The sequence below is a fragment of the Corvus moneduloides genome, chromosome 30, assembly GCF_009650955.1.
Source record: "Corvus moneduloides isolate bCorMon1 chromosome 30, bCorMon1.pri, whole genome shotgun sequence".
NCBI lineage: Eukaryota > Metazoa > Chordata > Aves > Passeriformes > Corvidae > Corvus > Corvus moneduloides.
Genome location: NC_045505.1, coordinates 445,774 through 461,810, shown reverse-complemented (window position 1 = coordinate 461,810; position 16,037 = coordinate 445,774). Strand labels below are relative to the sequence as shown.

Genomic DNA, 16,037 nt, shown 5'->3' with positions numbered 1-16,037 from the left:
GGGATCTGGGCACTGAGTGTGGGCTGAGAAGGCGGCAGAATTCCCTGCCTGGAAGCAGGGCGGCTCTGCTCGGGGCAGGGTTTGGCTCTCCGGGCGATGCCTGTGCCTGTGCTGGGGCTCACCCTGGTTGGTGCAGTTGGCGTGGGTCTCGTCGCTGTAGTCACCACAGTCGTTGTCCCCGTCACAGGTCCAGTGCACGGGGATGCAGCGCCCGCTGTTGCACTTGAACTGGTTGCTGGAGCACGAGTGGCTGCAGCCGGCCTCGTCACTGTTGTCCCCACAGTCGTTGTCTGGAGAGGGAAGGAGGGGCGGGCAGGGGGTCAGCAGGTGGCCGGCCAGAAGGGGACTGGCAGGAGGGAGGACAGCAGAGACCCCTCGCCGGGGGAAGCGGGGAACAACAGGGAGCGGACAGACCCCACTGGCAGACGGGACGCGGGGTGACAGCAGCCCCTCAGCACTGGCGGAGGGACCCCCGCCATGGGCTGGAGACCCCCGGCCCTCCCTCCCCCCGCTTGCCACAGCACCAGCAGTGCACAGAGAAAATGAAACACAGAAACTGCATAGATCAGCCATGAACCTGGGGGGCTGCAGGCGCCCGGCACCACGGGGAGCTCCACTCCAGGGGGAGCAGGGCTGGGGGACGGGCGCTCCTTTGGGGGTGCACCCATGGGGAGGGGGGCTGGGACGGCCAATTGGGGGGCTCAGATTGCCCGGAGGAAACCCCCGTGCCCGCTGTGGGCAGGGGGAGGTTTGGTCTGAGGGTACCTGGATACTGGCAATGCAGCCCCTCCGCCCGCCCGGCATGGGGGGCCTGGCCTGGGGACCACCACAGGGCTCCACTGTGGATGTCCCACTCGAGACTGGTCAAGGGGATTTGCCTCCTGGTGCCTCAGGATGGGCACAAGGATGATGGCACTGATGGGGACAATGGCACTGACGGGGATGATGGCACTGATGTGGATGATGGTACTGATGGGGACAATGGCACTGGTGAGTATGATGGCATTATGGGGACAGTGGCACTGATGGGGATGGTGGCACTGATAGGGACTGTGGCACTGATAGGGACTATGACACTGATAGGGACAATGGCACTGATGGAGACAATGGCATTGATGGGGACAGTGGCACTGATGGTGACGATGGCACTGATGGAGACAATGGCATTGATGGGGACGATGGCACTGCCAGCTGCCACGTGGCCTCACCAGCAGCTCAGCTCCTGCACCTGCAGCCCTTGACCTCTCCAGGCTCCCACCAAGAGGAGCTTCCCAAGTGGCTCTGCTCGGTGAGCTGGGAGGAACAGCAGCTCCCTGGAACCTGGCACATCCCTCCTGCTGCTGGGGAGCATGGGGGACACTGCTGGAGAGGCACAGGGCCATGGCTGGAGAGGATGGGGTCATTGCCAGAGGCACAGAGCCATGGCTGGAGAGGCTTGGGGCATCACCAGAGGCACCAGGGGCATTGCTGGAGGCACAGGGCCATGGCTGGAGGATGAGGGCATTGCCAGAGACACAGGGGGCATTGCTGGAGGCACCAGGGCCATGGCTGGAGAGGCTTGGGGCATCACCAGAGGCACCAGGGGCATCACCAGAGGCACAGGAGGCAGTGCCAGAGAGGACGGGGGGCATTGCCAGTGTCCGGAGCAGCAGCCCCTGGGGCTCACAGCCCCTCTGGTGGGGGCAGGTCTGGGGGCTCAGGGGGCCAGGTGGGGGTCTGGTGCATGTTGATCTATGCACTAACCGGTAGGCTTTGGACAGTTCTTTTCGTCAGAGCCATCCCCACAATCTTTTTCTGAAACACAGAACCACCAGACAGGAGCGTGGGCACGGTGACAAACACAACACGCCACGGTGACAAACACGGCACACGCACAGCGGGCGGCACAGAGACACCGGGACGTGGACACGGACACGGACACGGACACGGACACACAGAGGCACCGGGCAGCCCGGGAGGCGAGACCAGAAGCAGCGCAGGGTGCTGGGGGAGCGGGGGGCAGCCAGGATGGGAGGACCCTCATGGTGCTGCAGCTCCTGCCCTGAGCACCTGGCGAGGCTCGGGGCTGCACAAGGGGCTCCATGCCATGGCCTGGCTGCCACGGTGGGGGATCCCAGGAGAATGGACCAGCCCTTGGCAGGGCCAGCTCCAAGGGAGCTCAGGAAGACTTCAGGGAGAGTCCGGCACCCACAGCTCTGCTCAGCCAGGCACCAGTGTCTCGCCTGCTCTGAAGCCACTAATTATTCCTAACAAGGCAGAGCGGCTCAAAGACTGAAATAAACTTGTGGGAAAGGAAAGGAAAGCAACCTTGGGGCAAAGGCTCTGTCCCAGGCCTGGCCCTGGAAAGATCTGAGGGCCGATGGGAGCTGGCTGGGAGAGCTCTCCTGCCTTGCCTGGGGCCGCGGGACCTGGATCAGCCCTGCCGGCAGCTCTGGCCATGCTATGCTTGGTTCCAGCACCAGGGCAGAGTTTGGAAACCTTGGAAAGGATGCCAAGGTCTGGAACAATCCCTGCCAGGTTATTCCTGTGGCACTCCCTGCCCCAGCACAGTCAAGGGAAATACGGGGCTGGGGGCTGCGGGATGGGCTCAGCTTTGGCTCACGCCCGCTCCCTTTGGGGCTTGGGCTCTGCCCTTCAGCACATGCTGAGAACTGGCCCAAATTGCCAAAATGGGGTCCCTGCCAGGCTGCACCCCCGCCTCGGGTCTCGCCGTCCCCTCGGGAGCACGGCGGGGCCGGGTCCTCACCGTTGTCACAGCGCCAGTTGATGTTGATGCAGCGCCCATTGTTGCAGGTGAACTGCGTCAGGGGGAAGCAGGTCGGGTAGGCTGCAGAGGAGGCAGAGGCACCGTCAGCATGGGGGACACCCCATGTCCACCCCAACAGCCCTGTGGAGCACCCCAGTGCCCCCAGTGCTCCCAGTCCCGGCTCACCACATGAGGCGGACTCGTCGGAGCGGTCCCCGCAGTCATCGTCCAGGTCACACGTCCAGGAAATGGGGATGCAGCGGCCGCTGGCGCAGGAGAACTGGTTGGGGGAGCAGGTCCGGGCTGGCCAGGAGGGACAGATGGAGTGTTAGTGGCCCTTGTTTTGTCAGGGGAAGATGGGGAACAACCCCCGGGCTCCTGCGAGGCCCAGGTGCGAAGCTGAAGTGCAGGCACATGCGAGACCCCAAACCTCAGGCTGCAGCCAAGGTGGGTGCAGGCCCATGCGAGACCCCAAAACCTCAGGCTGTGGCTCAGCACAGGCTCTCCGGCAACTCTCTGAGGACGAGGCAGGGTCCTCACCTGAGCAGGTGGAGTTGGACTCGTCCTCGTTGTTCCCGCAGTCGTTGTCCCCGTCGCAGAGCCAGCGGTTGGGGATGCAGCGGTTGTTCTTGCACTTGAAGCGGTCCGAAGGGCAGGTGTGCTGGTCTGCGGGGAGAAAACACACTCAGGACCTGCCCCTCATCCCAGCCCATCCCTCCTCTACATCTAACGAAGAGAAAAACCGGGACAGAAAAGGGCTGGAGCCTTAAACTTAGGATCAGAATCTCAATCAACATCGTCCTCCTATACCCCCTCCTCTCCTCGAGCTGGAGAGGGGACAGAGGGCTCCTGGCTGTCTGGCCTTGCCCCAACCCTGCCCCCACATCTGGGGGAGCCTCAGCCCCAATCCCAGCGCGCAGGAGGGGTCACGCACGGCAGAGCTCGGGGGCTTCGTCGCTGTTGTCCAGGCAGTCGTTGTCCCCGTCGCACTTCCAGCGCTCCTGGATGCAGCGGTTGTTCTTGCAGGCGAACTCCCCGGGCTGGCACTGCGGCGGGGGGATGTACGACGGGTTGGCTGCCAAGGAGAAAGCACAGGCAGGATTTTATCCAGGTGACCAAGCGCAGCTTCCCGTGGGAAAAGGGGGTCCCCACGAGGATCCCAGCCTACCCTGGCAGGTGACAGAGTCCGGCCCCAGGATCTGGTCCTCGGCACAGGCGCACTGGCGGCCCCGGGGGGTGGCCAGGCACAGGCTGCTGCAGCCCCCGTTGTTGACACGGCATTTGTTGGAGCCCACTGTGGAGGCAAAAGGGTGAGGAGATGGCACCTCAGTGCCCAGGGGCCGCTGCAGACCCAGGGGGGTGCTGGGTGCCCCCGGCCCCCTGGCCTCCCACAGTTGGAAGCCAGCTGGAGACCCCAGGGCAGGCCACGGGGACCCCTCAGGGGACACAGAGCCTGATGGAATCAGGGTGGAAAAAAGAGGGGAAGGCCGGAAGGGCAAGGCACGAGCAACAGGAAAGCAAAACAAGGAGCACGGGGATGGCTGGAAGGAAGCAAAACCGGGTGGGGGGCTGCTTAGGCAGCTCAGACTCACCCCCCAGCCCCACCCCTCCAACCCCAGCCCCCCGCGCCCTCGCACCTTGCTGCTGCTGCGCGTCGTACATGCGGATCTCGAAGATGGGCGGGCGCTCGTTGCGGAGCAGGCTCACGGCCTTGGAGGCCTGGTCCAGCCGGTAGATGCTGCCGCTGCGGTACTCGGTCCAGAAGAGGAAGTTGCTGTAGTGGCACAGCCCGAAGGCGTGGTTCAGCTCCGGGCCCTCGTACACGATCTGGGGAGGCGGAGAGGCTCCGTTAGCTGGGATGGGCACTCGGAGACACGGACAGGGTGATGGAAGGGGAGAGGAGAGAGGCCGCAGCTCGGCTGCCCCAGCGCTGTGGGTGGTCAGTGTCCCAGGGCCACGGGACCCCCACTCGCCTTCCGCTCAGTGCCGTTGAGATAAACCATCTCGATGCGGTCGTAGAAAGCATCCACCCAGTACAGGATCTTGGCCGGGATGTCCAGGCTCAGCCCGTTGGGCCACAGGACGGTCTTGGAGGTGATGAAGATGTTGCGGTTGGAACCATCCATCCAGGCCCTCTCAATCTTGCCCCTCTTGCTGTCCTTGGGATCCTCCTCCCAGTCCGTCCAGTACATCCACCTGCCACGGACACTAAGCTGAGCCCTGGCCTGGCCACCACAAGACCCAACCACATCCTGGTGGCCGTGGCCCCACCAGCCAGCCCTGCCCACCCGGGCACCCGCACCCGTTCAGGGGGTCCACCACGATGGCGCGGGGGTGCGTCATCTTCCCCTCGATCAGTGTCTTCCGCGTCTGGGCAGCCTTTTCCAGCCGTGCCACGCTGATGGTCTTCTTGGGGCCGTCGTCTGTCCAGTACAGGTTGTTCCCCATCCAGTCCACGGCGATCCCTTCCACGTTGTGGATGCCTTTGGGGGAAAAGCGGAGCGGGTTCATCACCGGCAAGGAGGTGAAAAGAGGAAGCAACAGCCCCGACTGGTGCCTGATCCTGACCCAAACCGATTGGGATGACGGACACGGGCACAAGTCCGGCCCCCCAGCCACGCACCGTCCTTCAGGATGGTCTCCCGCTCCGTGCCGTCAATCTTCTGGCGCCCGATGAGGTAGCTGGTGGTGTCAGCGAAGTAGATGAAGCCGGTCTCAGCGTGGAAGTCCAGAGCCCGGGGGTTCATGAGGTTCTCGATGGGGATCATGTGCTCGTCTGGCACCTTGGCGCCCATGTCCATCCCGCGGATGATGCCAGGACGTCCCTTCCCATACACCAGGAACAGCTCGTGCTCAGGCTCTGTGGAGACACAGGGACAGCCATGGCCACCAGCCGGGCCGGGGCAGTGCCATGGGGGTGGCACGTGGCACCGGGGCTGTTGTGGGGTCAGAGAACACAGTGCCCATGGCTCCAGCCCCTCGCCCCCGTATTCCCCCCAGGAAGGCCAGCACTCACTTTTGCAGGACTTCCCGTCGCTGCCCAGACTGAACCCGGAGCGGCAGCGGCAAGTCCGGCTCTTGTGGCTGTTCCCAAGCAGGCAGATGTCCGAGCAGCCTCCCGGCTTCCCAAACTGATCTGGTTCGCAGGCATGGCTCCGAACTGCAACACAGAGAGGGGCTGCAGCGCCTGGGGGCACTGGAGCGGCACTGGGAGCACAGGGGGGGGACAGGGACATGGGGCTGCAGCGCCTGGGGGCACCGGAGCGGCACTGGGAGCACGGGGCGGGGACAGGGACACGGGGCTGCAGCGCCTGGGGGCATCAGAGCGGCACCAGGAGCACGGGGCAGGGACAGGGACACGGGGATGTGGGGATGCTCTCATGGGTCCTCCCTGGGTTTTAGGGGGATCATTCCTCCCGGGAGCTCCTGGCCAGTCAGAGAAGGGCTGAGCACTGCACAGGACAGGGCAGAGGTGGGAAAGGATTTTCCCATGGGAAGGATCCCCAGGGAGAAGCCAGCATGTCCCAGCACAGCACCACAGCCACAGGGCCACGCTGCCCCATCCTGCTGCACCGGCGGGACAAGCCCCGGAGCGGGGACAGCCAGCACCATCCGGAGAGCCCCTTAATCACACTCCTTCCCCGCTCAGAAATCTCCTGATTAATTTTATAGTCTGGAAAATGCCGAGCAGGCTGCAGACACTAAGAGGATTTTAAAGGAGTAAATTGATTAACTGCAGGAAGGTGCTGGTGGCGGTGGAGCGGGCAGGCAGGGATGGATGCAGGGAGGGGTCGGCGCAGCACCGGAGCCTTTCAACTCCCTGGAAATCCCTTGGTGCTTGGGAGCACTGGGGTGAACGTGCTGGCAGTGGGGACAGAGAGTGGGACCATTAATATTTTAGGATGCCACATCTGCTCTGCACTCTCCATGATCCATCAGCTGTGTAGTGCAGCGCTCACAGGAGGAGCTGCAGCGAGAGCAGGAAAGGGGGGCACCCCAGGGTGTTCAGCAGCCCCCAGTGACCTGGAGAGTAGGAATTCCCGAATCCTTGAGGTTGGAAAAGACCTCCAAGATCATCCAGTCCAACCTGTCACCAATCCTTGTCAACCCAACCAGAGCACCACATCCAGTCATTCCTTGGACACCCCCAGCAATGGGGACTCCACCACCTCCTTGGGCAGCCCCTTCCAAAGCCTGACCACCCTTTCCATGGCAAAATTCTTCCTGAAATCCCACCCAAGCCCTTCACTGAGGAACCAGGGAGCTGTTACTCCCAAGTCGGGGTCCCACCTGTGGGCTGGCGCCGCTGGTGGTAGATGTGCAGCGCTCCGCCCTTGTCCACCCGTGTCACCACCTGGTACTCGGTGCTGTTGAAGCGGTTGACGCGGATGACGCTGGTTTTCTGCTGGGCGTTGGCGTTGTCAGAGTTGGTGGCGTACAGGTAGTTCTCAAAGACCGTCAGCCCGTACAGGTGTTCGATCTGGAAGGGTGTCCACAAGGATTTAGGAGTTGTGAGAGCCGGGCTCCGCAACGCACAAAACCCCTGGTCCCACCCCGTGGCTCTTGTCCATCAGTGTGGTCTTGTCCACCACTGGCACAAGATGACCCTCGGCAGGACCATGCCCAGTGCTCAGCATGTTCTTACTGGCCCAGTAAAGCCACAACTGCAGACCAGTGGCACCCAGGACACGAGCTCCGACACCAGTCCTCTCCCTTGACCCCACCCTGCCCCAAACCTGCTCACCAGGATGCCCTGGATGATGGTGTGCCTGTTCTTGCCCTCATAGTCCACCACCTCGATGTAGTCCAGGTAGGCATCAGCCCAGTACACCAGCCGGTTCACCAGGTCCAGGGTGATGCCGTGCGGGAAGACGATCTTGCTGTCCACCAGCTTGGTGCGGTTCTGCCCGTCCATGTCACAGCGCTCCACCTTGGGGATCTGCCCGTAGTCAGTGAAGAACACCTTGCTGTGAGAGAAGAGCAGAGGAGCGAGCTCAGAGCCGGGGTGGCACTTTCACCCCTGGCAGAGGGAGGATATGGATGTGTGAATCCCCGCAGGGACGGCTGGGGGCTGGCACAGAGCACCCGGGAGCATCAGATGTGTTGGTGTCACCAGAGGAGGCCCACGTGAGGTTGTAGATGTTAAAACACAACCTGAGGCAGCTGCCTGTGCATCCCAGAGCTCCCGGCACGGTGCTTCCCAGCACAGCACAGCAGAGCCAGGGATGAGCATCACCACCACAGAGCCCAAGGGACTTAACTCAGTCACCTGTGGGGCTTGTCTGCACCAGCCCTGCTCAAGCTTGGAGTCTCTCTCCAGGATCCTCTGTGATATTTGTTTGTTTACATTAAATACTCCCAATTTTCTGCTCAATAACACCAGCTTTTTCCATCCGAGCCAGGAGGGAAGTGCCCATCAGGAAAGCAGCTGGTGAGGGGGGAGTTTTCCTCTTGACTGGTTACTCTGCTCTGCCCACCATGGCCTCGGCCACAGCAGCTCGCAGCTCCCGGGGCCTGGCAGCTGCCAGGTGTGCCCTGAGCTGCTCCCATGATTCAGCATCCTGGCATCCCCATCCTCGGGGCTGTGCAGAAGGCAGCGGCTGGACCCACAGGCACCAGGGAGCTGCTCCGGCCACGCACAGAGCCGACTGCTCCGGCTCCCAAAAGCTGGAGCAAAGCTGTGACCACGCTGTGTGGCACGAGCTGGAAGCAGCAGCTTATCCCAGAGCTGGGCCAGGTGTGTCCCGCAGGACTGAGCCCTGCAGAGCTGGTGGGAAGCATCCCTGCAGAGAGGGCTCACAGAGACACAGGAAACTCCCCACCCCAGAGGGACAGGCCACCCTTGCCAACTGTCCCCAAGGGCAGTGAATTCCCAGGACTCACCCCATGGCCGGGTCCAGCGCAATTCCCTTGGGATTGTACAGCTCCAGGTCCAGCAGTGTGACGCAGGTGTCCCCATTCTTGTTGCAGACGAAGATCCTGTCATCGATGTCATCCACGAAGTAGAAGTTGCCCGTGAGCCAGTCGATGGCCATCTGCTCCACATCTGGGCCGGGAGAGGAGGGAGTGAGGTGAGGCAGGGAGGGACAGAGCCAGGAGCCCCCCAGGATCACACCAACACAGCCAAGGAACGAAGCCGTGGGAGCCACGAGGGCAGCGGGACCTGCACCCGTACCAGGGATCTGCCCTGGTCACCCTGCGTGGAGCCACAGGGCACCCACGGCACCCACAGCACCCACGGCACCCCATCCCCTGCTCCCCAGGGACACGGGACCTGCTGCCCCCAGACAAGCCAGAAACATCGCACACAACCGGGAAAGCATCTGGTGTGAACACCGCGAGAGCATCCCGCATTATCCTGCAGAAACACTGGGAATTCATCCCGCAGAAACACCAGGAATTATCCTGAAGAAATACTGGGAATTATCCACAGAAATACTGGGAATTATCCTGCAGAAACACTGGGAATTCATCCTGCAGAAACACTGGGAATTATCCTGCAGAAATACTGGGAATTATCCTGCAGAAACATTGGGAATTATCCTGCAGAAATACTGGGAATTCATCCCGCAGAAATACTGGGAATTATCCTGCAGAAACACTGGGAATTCATCCCACAGAAATACTGGGAATTATCCTGCAGAAACACTAAGAATTATCCTGCAGAAACATTGGGAATTTTCCTGCAGAAACACTGGGAATTATCCTGAAGAAACACTGGGAATCCATCCCGCAGGAATACCAGCGGAGCAGGGGGAAGCTCTGCAAGGTGGGTGCTGGAGGAGGGAGCAGGCAGCAGGGAAGGGGCTCCAACAGCGGCACCGGGACGGGACACGGGGGGCCGCGGGCAGATCCCGCTGGGCGAGGTGGGAGCAGAGCTAATCCGGAGCTGCGGGGACACCCCGGGGGCCGGAGCAGGTGAGGGACAGCACCTGGCACGCAGCGTGTGAGTATTTAATTAAACCACTGAAAGCCTGTTAAATCGGATAAACCCAGCGTACCCGAATTCCTGCCTCGCCACCGGCTCAGTGCCCAGCCCCTCCTGCGCCCGCCAGGCCAGAGGCCGGGCTGAGGGGCTGCAGCTCCTGGGGATCTCAAGTGCTCTGGGGAGCTGTCCTTTGGATTATTGCCCCTCCGAGACCCCAGCATTGCAGCACCACAGCCAGCACGGGCAGGGCGGATCAGGGACAGGGGCACAGCAGCCCTGGTCAGAAGGACCCAGAGGTCAGAGGGACCTAGAGAGCCCTGGAGGAAGGAGCAGGGATGGGGCACAGCAGCCCCCCAGTCCCAGCACCCCGAGGTCAGTGAGACCCAGAGAGCCCCAGAGGAGCAGGGATGGGGCACAGCAGCCCCCCAGTCCCAGCACCCCGAGGTCAGTGAGACCCAGAGAGCCCCAGAGGAGCAGGGATGGGGCACAGCAGCCCCCCAGCCTGAGCACCCCGAGGCTGGTGAGACCCAGAGAGCCCCAGAGGAGCAGGGATGGGGCACAGCAGCCCCCCAGCCTGAGCACCCCGAGGTCGGTGAGACCCAGAGAGCCCCAGAGGAGCAGGGATGGGGCACAGCAGCCCCCCAGCCTGAGCACCCCGAGGTCGGTGAGACCCAGAGAGCCCCAGAGGAGCAGGGATGGGGCACAGCAGCCCCCCAGCCTGAGCACCCCGAGGTCAGCAGGACCCAGACAGCCGCAGAGGAGCAGGGCCAGACACCACTGAATTATTAACCAATGCAGGGAGGGAAAACATGAATCAAGCCAGGAGGTTTTGCAATGCCCCCCGCTCCCCCTGCTCTCCCCGGCGATGCCGAGTCCATCCGCACTGCCGGGCTGGGATGAGGCCATGGGGATGAGCACGCAGAGAGTTCAGGGTGCACAAACCCCAATTCCCAGTGTCTGAGTTATCCGGGCCAGCTCACCCAGCCCTTTCGTGTCCGGGCCGTGGCCCTGGGGACGGGGATGGGGACACGCAGCCGGCGGTGATGCTGACAGTGACCCCCCCTCCGGAAGGGTGAGGCCGCGGCGCCCGCAGCCACCACCCGGCGTGAGGCAGCTCGTAAAAACAAGTGGAAACAGCCCGAGCCAAGGAATGAGCATCAACCCCAAACCCAGGCCGGCGCAGGGCTCCCACCGCGCTGCCCAACGTGCCGGGGCTGGCACAGGGCTCATGGGGCTCCTGCTCCAGCCAGGATCCCCCTATCCCAGCTCCTGGGGCGACAGAGGGGTTTGTGACGAGCAAAAACCATCTAAAAATGTACACTGGGGTGCCAAGGGCCACGCTCTGCCCCCGAGACGGGGCTGCCGGAACCCTGCTGTCACAACCAGCACCCACCGCCCTCCCCTGCTCCCCCCCAGCATCCCCAAACCTCCCCTGCTCCACCCCCCCCAGCAACCCCAAACCCCCCCTCTGACGCGGGGAGGGGGCGGCAGGGCCCTGCCGGGGCGAGAAACACTTCAGCGAAGGGATGTGCAAGAATTCCCCAAAAAAAGCAGGTCTTGGCTGGCGCCTGCGTGGCTGAGTCAGAGTCACAGGACCGGGGGAGCGATCCAAGCAGGGGCGGGTGGGGAGCGTTGGCAGGACGGGCTCAGGGGCCCTCGCCCCCCACCCGAGGCTGCAGACCCCCGGATTGTCCTCCTCGAGGGGGTCCAACCATCTCCGCCCCATCGCCAGCGCCCCTTTCCCGTCGCTCTCCCGCATCCCTCCGAGCCGGAGCTGAGTCCAGCCCAACACTCAAAAGAGGAATCCAAAGGGAAAACGGCCAAAACGAGCCACAGACTTCCAGCCCCACACTCCCCTCACGCCCATCCTGCCACAGCCACCTCTTCCCAGGGGAGCCGGGGGTCCTGGTCCAGCCGGGGGTCTCCGGACAGGCCCCAGCTCCGGGCAGGGCAGCCCAGGGCCGGGGCCTGGGGGTGACGCAAGCACTTGCTCCTCTCCCAGGCTGTATTTTTGCAGCTGGAAAGCATTACCCTCCTCAAAGGCTTTTGTTTTCCAGCTTTGCTCCTTCTTTCTGTGCTCACCATGCTCCCCTCTCCTTCGCAGGAATCACTTTGTATTTTTTTTATCATCATCATCATCATTGTTATTTTCATCATCATCACTATTATTATTATTATTATTTTCAGCTCTTCCTTGTAGCCTCAGCTAAACCTGGATTTCCTCTTGAACTTTTGGTGGAAGCTAATTTAGAAAACATCTATTTTTAACCCCCTGGCGCTGGCCTGCAGAAACCTTACCCCCCCTCCTTCCCAATCTTTGGAGAGGGGGGGAGTGGGGGGCAAAGAGTCTCCCCCCTGCATCCCCCCACCCAAAATGGGAGCCTGGGGACAGTGCCACGGTGAAGACACACCTTGGACCCATCTGAGGGGACCGGCAGGGATGAACTTGTCCCCTGGAGGGGTTGTGCCACGATTCCATGGCAGAATCCAGAGGGCACAGACCAACCCCCCCCCCCACTCCTGCAGCCCCCCGCGGGTGCCTCTCCCCACCAATTCCTATCCTGGAATCAATCCTCCTCCTTGCTCAACCTCGGCGGGGCCGTTGCGGGCGATTGCGACACGCCGAGCTCATTTCCCAAGATTTATTTATTTGAGAGTGTTTGGAAGGGAGCTGGTGGGGGCAGAGAGCAGGGAATGTCAGCTTCCCAAGGCTCTTCCTGGGAGAGGCGGCCAAAAAACCTCACGGGGATGGGGTCCACGCTGGCAGCCCCACTCGGGGGGGGAGGGCAGATGGAGGGAGGACGGAGGACGAAGGAGCACCGAGAACTTCAAAGTTGCTCAACACGGGCGGGTTGGCAACTTCAGCAAACCCCAAAACCCACCCGCACAGATGTTTCCTGGTTTCACACCCGCCACAGCCTGAGTGATCCCGGCTGAGAGCCGTTCCTGAGGTCCCCGCCACAAAATCCTGTGTGTCACGCTGAGCTTGGATTTTCCCTTTTCACAGAATCCTGGAATGCTTTGGGTCAGAAGGGACCTTAGAGCTCATCCCATCCCAGCCCCTGCCATGGGCAGGGACACCTTTCACCATCCCAGGGTGCTCCAAGCCCTGTCCAGGCTGGCCTTGGACACTTCCAGAGATCCAGGGGCAGCCACAGCTTCTCTGGGCACCCTGTGCCAGGGCCTGCCCACCCTCACAGGGAGGAATTCCCTCCCAGTATCCCACCTAACCCTGCGCTGTGTCAGTGGGAAGTCATTCCCGGTGTCCTGTCCCTCCATCCCTTGTCCCAAGTCCCTCTCAGCTCTCCTGGAGTCCCTTCATGCATTGGAAGAGGCTCTGAGCTCTCCCTGGACCCTTCCCTTCTCCAGGTGAACACCCCCAGCTCTCCCAGCCTGGCTCCACGGCAGAGGTTGCTCCAAGCTCTCAGAGCAGCTCCGTGGCCTCCTCTGGCCACATCCTTCTGCCGGGATCCCAGAGCTCCAGGTGGCCACTCAAAGAACTCCTTGACACAAGTGGGTCACCGACCCCACATTTCCCACTGGCGCCGCAGCCCGAGGTTCTCCCTCCCTTAACCCGAGCCGCCCGATTTCCCCCGCTCGCAGCGAGGCACTGCAGGGCTGTGGGTTTTTTGGGGAAGGAGCTTTGCTGACCCAGCACATAACTTTGCTCTGCATGAATCAGTTGCTGTGCAGTCTGCAAACACATCAATTGTGGCCTGACAGGAGGAGGAAGGAAACACACAATCTTCCCTCGGATTTAAACCAGGGATTTCGACAGTCCCCAAACAGCTGCGAGGGCAACGCGGCCACTTAGCAGCTCCTCCAGACTCCTGCACAGTTGAGCGAGGAAGAGGAGAAACCCCCTATAGCCACAGAGATCCAACAAGCTTGGCAAAAAATCCCTGAATTCCAGAATCCCTGAGGTTGGAAAAACCCTCCAGGACCATCGAGTCCAACCCGTGGCCGATCCCCACCAGAGCCCTGAGTGCCACGTCCAGTCATTCCTTGGACACCTCCAGGGATGGGCACTCCACCACCTCCCTGGGCAGCCCCTTCCAATGCCTGACAACCCTTCCCATGGAAAAATTCCTCCTGGAATGTGTGGACGTGGCACCTGGGGACACGTTTCAGCGATGACCTGGTGGCGCTGGGTTCATGGTTGGACTCGAGGGTCTTAGAGGGCTTCTCCATAATTATTAACGGAATTAATAATTCCGTGATTCCAAGTCTGGCAGAAACTCCACTTCCCAGCTACCCCTCCAGGGAGCACTCCCAGGACAGCAGGACTGGGATGGTGGCCAGGAGAGGTCCCAGCTTTGCTTGAAGCAGCCGGAGACATCGCTGGGCACGGAGCTCCGACACCAAATCCTTGTTCCCATTCTGCTGAGGAGCACTTTCCCCCTTGCCCCAGCACATGGGATGGAGAACAGAGATGGACCAACCTCCACCGCTAACGTCTGGCTTGAGATAAAGAATAATAAAGAAATAAAGAATAAATAAAGAATATTTACGTCTGATAAACACACATCTACAGCAACAGCCAGTTCTTGCTTCCCCACAATGAACAAGCCCTGACATGAACCCCAAGTGCCTCAGGAGGCCTCATGGGGTCCGTGGCCCAAGCAACACCACACCAGAGCTGCCCATCCACACCACATCCCACAGAGATCCCACCCGGAGAGCAGCGGGCGCTGCGTCCCCCGCTCCCGGCACAACCCACCCCGCGGGGCAAGGAGGGGCCGTGGCCAACTTGCCACCCAGTGAGACGCCCGGGCGGCCGCCCCACGAGCCCCCCGGAGCTGCCGGCACACGGCCTGGGCGGAAAAACAGCTTGGAAAAGTCGCCGAAATGTTTCGGCTCAGAAACGCCGGCGGCGCAGGAACGGAGCCTCGTCAGGAATGCGATCCCCAGGGCCGCTCGAACACATCGGTTTCCCACTTTCCTTTTTATAGGGAATGATCCGTTTGATACATTTACATAATACCATAATCTGGAGGAATTTCTGTCTCTTCCCTCCACAGACATCCTCTCCCCGGGAGAACAAGCCCGTCTCTGTGAGGGCACCGCGCTCTGTGGATAAACACTGCTCCTGGGGACAATTTTCCTTAATTAGAAGTATGTTAACAGCACGGGCACAAAGACAAACTCCTGCCCCGAAGGGCGCCGGACGGCCGGACAGACACCCCGTGCCCCCGAGGGTCCAGCACGGCCCCCCTGCTCCCAGGAACAGCCAACTCCTTGTGTCCGAGCCAGGCAGGAGGGGACGGCGGAGAGGACGGCCACCACCACACACGGCCACTGCCGTCACGTCAGCCTCGTTCCCTCAGCAAACCAGGCTCGAAAATAAATAAATTCACCGCCCTCTCTGCTAAGATGTTTCGCTGCGAGGAGGAACCGCTGAGTGGAAGCCGGTGGCCCACGGCCAGGATGTCTGACTCGGCGCTGGGATGGATCCCTGGGGCTCTGCGAGAGCTCACGCCCGCCCTGCGCAAGCCAAACGTTCCTCGGGGGCAACGCGGCCCCCCCCGGGGCTGTGCAGCCCCCACAGAGGGACATCCCAGCCCGATGAGTGGCAGATGCTGGAGCGCTGCCCTTCTCCAGGGAGCTCTGGGACCCCCAGCCCATGTGGTCCCTGTGCCTCAGACCCCCGGTGCAGCACCAGGGCTGCATCTGAAGGGGAACTGTGTCCAAGCGGTCACTGGCTCCTCTCCAGCCCCCCAGTGACACCGTCTCCAGCTCCCCGCGGTGGGGACACCCCAAACTTTCACTCCTCCCCATGTCCTGGCTCAACCCCGCAGCATCCCTGCAGAGCCTGGCTGAAGCACCGGAGGTGGGAAGAGCAGGAACAGGGATGGAACGAGCTCCAGGCTGCGTGGAGGGCAGCCAAGGGACCGCTAATTACTTGGCCTTAATGAGACCATTCCATGGGCACAAATATTCCGTAGAGGCCGAGGGAGGGATGGGGCGCTTGGCTTCCTTCTGGGTGAGAGGAGAGAGACACAGGCTCGACAGGAACCCAGGGAGCACCACTGGGGTGATCCGGGGGGAGGGGGGATGAGAAAGCAGAAATGGGGCCAGCGTGGGCAGGGAAGGTCCTGCAGGGTTCCCGCAGAGAGCCTGGCACGAGGCAGCACGGGATGGACACACAGAGGTGTGCAGGGACAGACAGAGGTGTGCAGGGACAGACAGATGAGTGCTGGGACACACAGATGAGTGCTGGGACAGACAGAGGTGTGCAGGGACAGACAGATGAGTGCTGGGACACACAGATGAGTGCTGGGACAGACAGAGGTGTGCAGGGACAGTCAGAGGTGTGTGCTGGGACAGACAGAGGGGTGCAGGGACAGACAGAGGTGTGCAGGG

General features: G+C 61.8%; 1 protein-coding gene across 6 annotated transcripts in view; it reads right to left on the bottom strand.

Annotated features, from left to right (window-relative positions):
• Window positions 1-16,037, bottom strand: part of LRP1 (LDL receptor related protein 1) — a 78,683-nt gene that overhangs the window by 33,346 nt on the left and 29,300 nt on the right. For 4 of the 6 annotated variants that reach the window (XR_004237046.1, XM_032093858.1, XM_032093859.1 and 1 more), the window contains exons 7-21: window positions 8,630-8,792; window positions 7,491-7,713; window positions 7,037-7,226; window positions 5,763-5,906; window positions 5,370-5,606; window positions 5,049-5,229; window positions 4,720-4,942; window positions 4,384-4,573; window positions 3,915-4,040; window positions 3,681-3,821; window positions 3,287-3,412; window positions 2,933-3,049; window positions 2,747-2,827; window positions 1,744-1,794; window positions 123-290 (exon numbers count right to left, since the gene is read on the bottom strand). Coding sequence is in view for 5 of the 6 variants with exons in the window: in XM_032093858.1 (XP_031949749.1) it covers window positions 123-290; window positions 1,744-1,794; window positions 2,747-2,827; window positions 2,933-3,049; window positions 3,287-3,412; window positions 3,681-3,821; window positions 3,915-4,040; window positions 4,384-4,573; window positions 4,720-4,942; window positions 5,049-5,229; window positions 5,370-5,606; window positions 5,763-5,906; window positions 7,037-7,226; window positions 7,491-7,713; window positions 8,630-8,792 (2,361 nt within the window). In the remaining variant the exon portion in view is untranslated. The remainder of the gene's footprint in view (window positions 1-122; window positions 291-1,743; window positions 1,795-2,746; window positions 2,828-2,932; window positions 3,050-3,286; window positions 3,413-3,680; window positions 3,822-3,914; window positions 4,041-4,383; window positions 4,574-4,719; window positions 4,943-5,048; window positions 5,230-5,369; window positions 5,607-5,762; window positions 5,907-7,036; window positions 7,227-7,490; window positions 7,714-8,629; window positions 8,793-16,037) is intronic. The other 2 variants (XM_032093860.1, XM_032093861.1) reach the window with 1 other exon arrangement.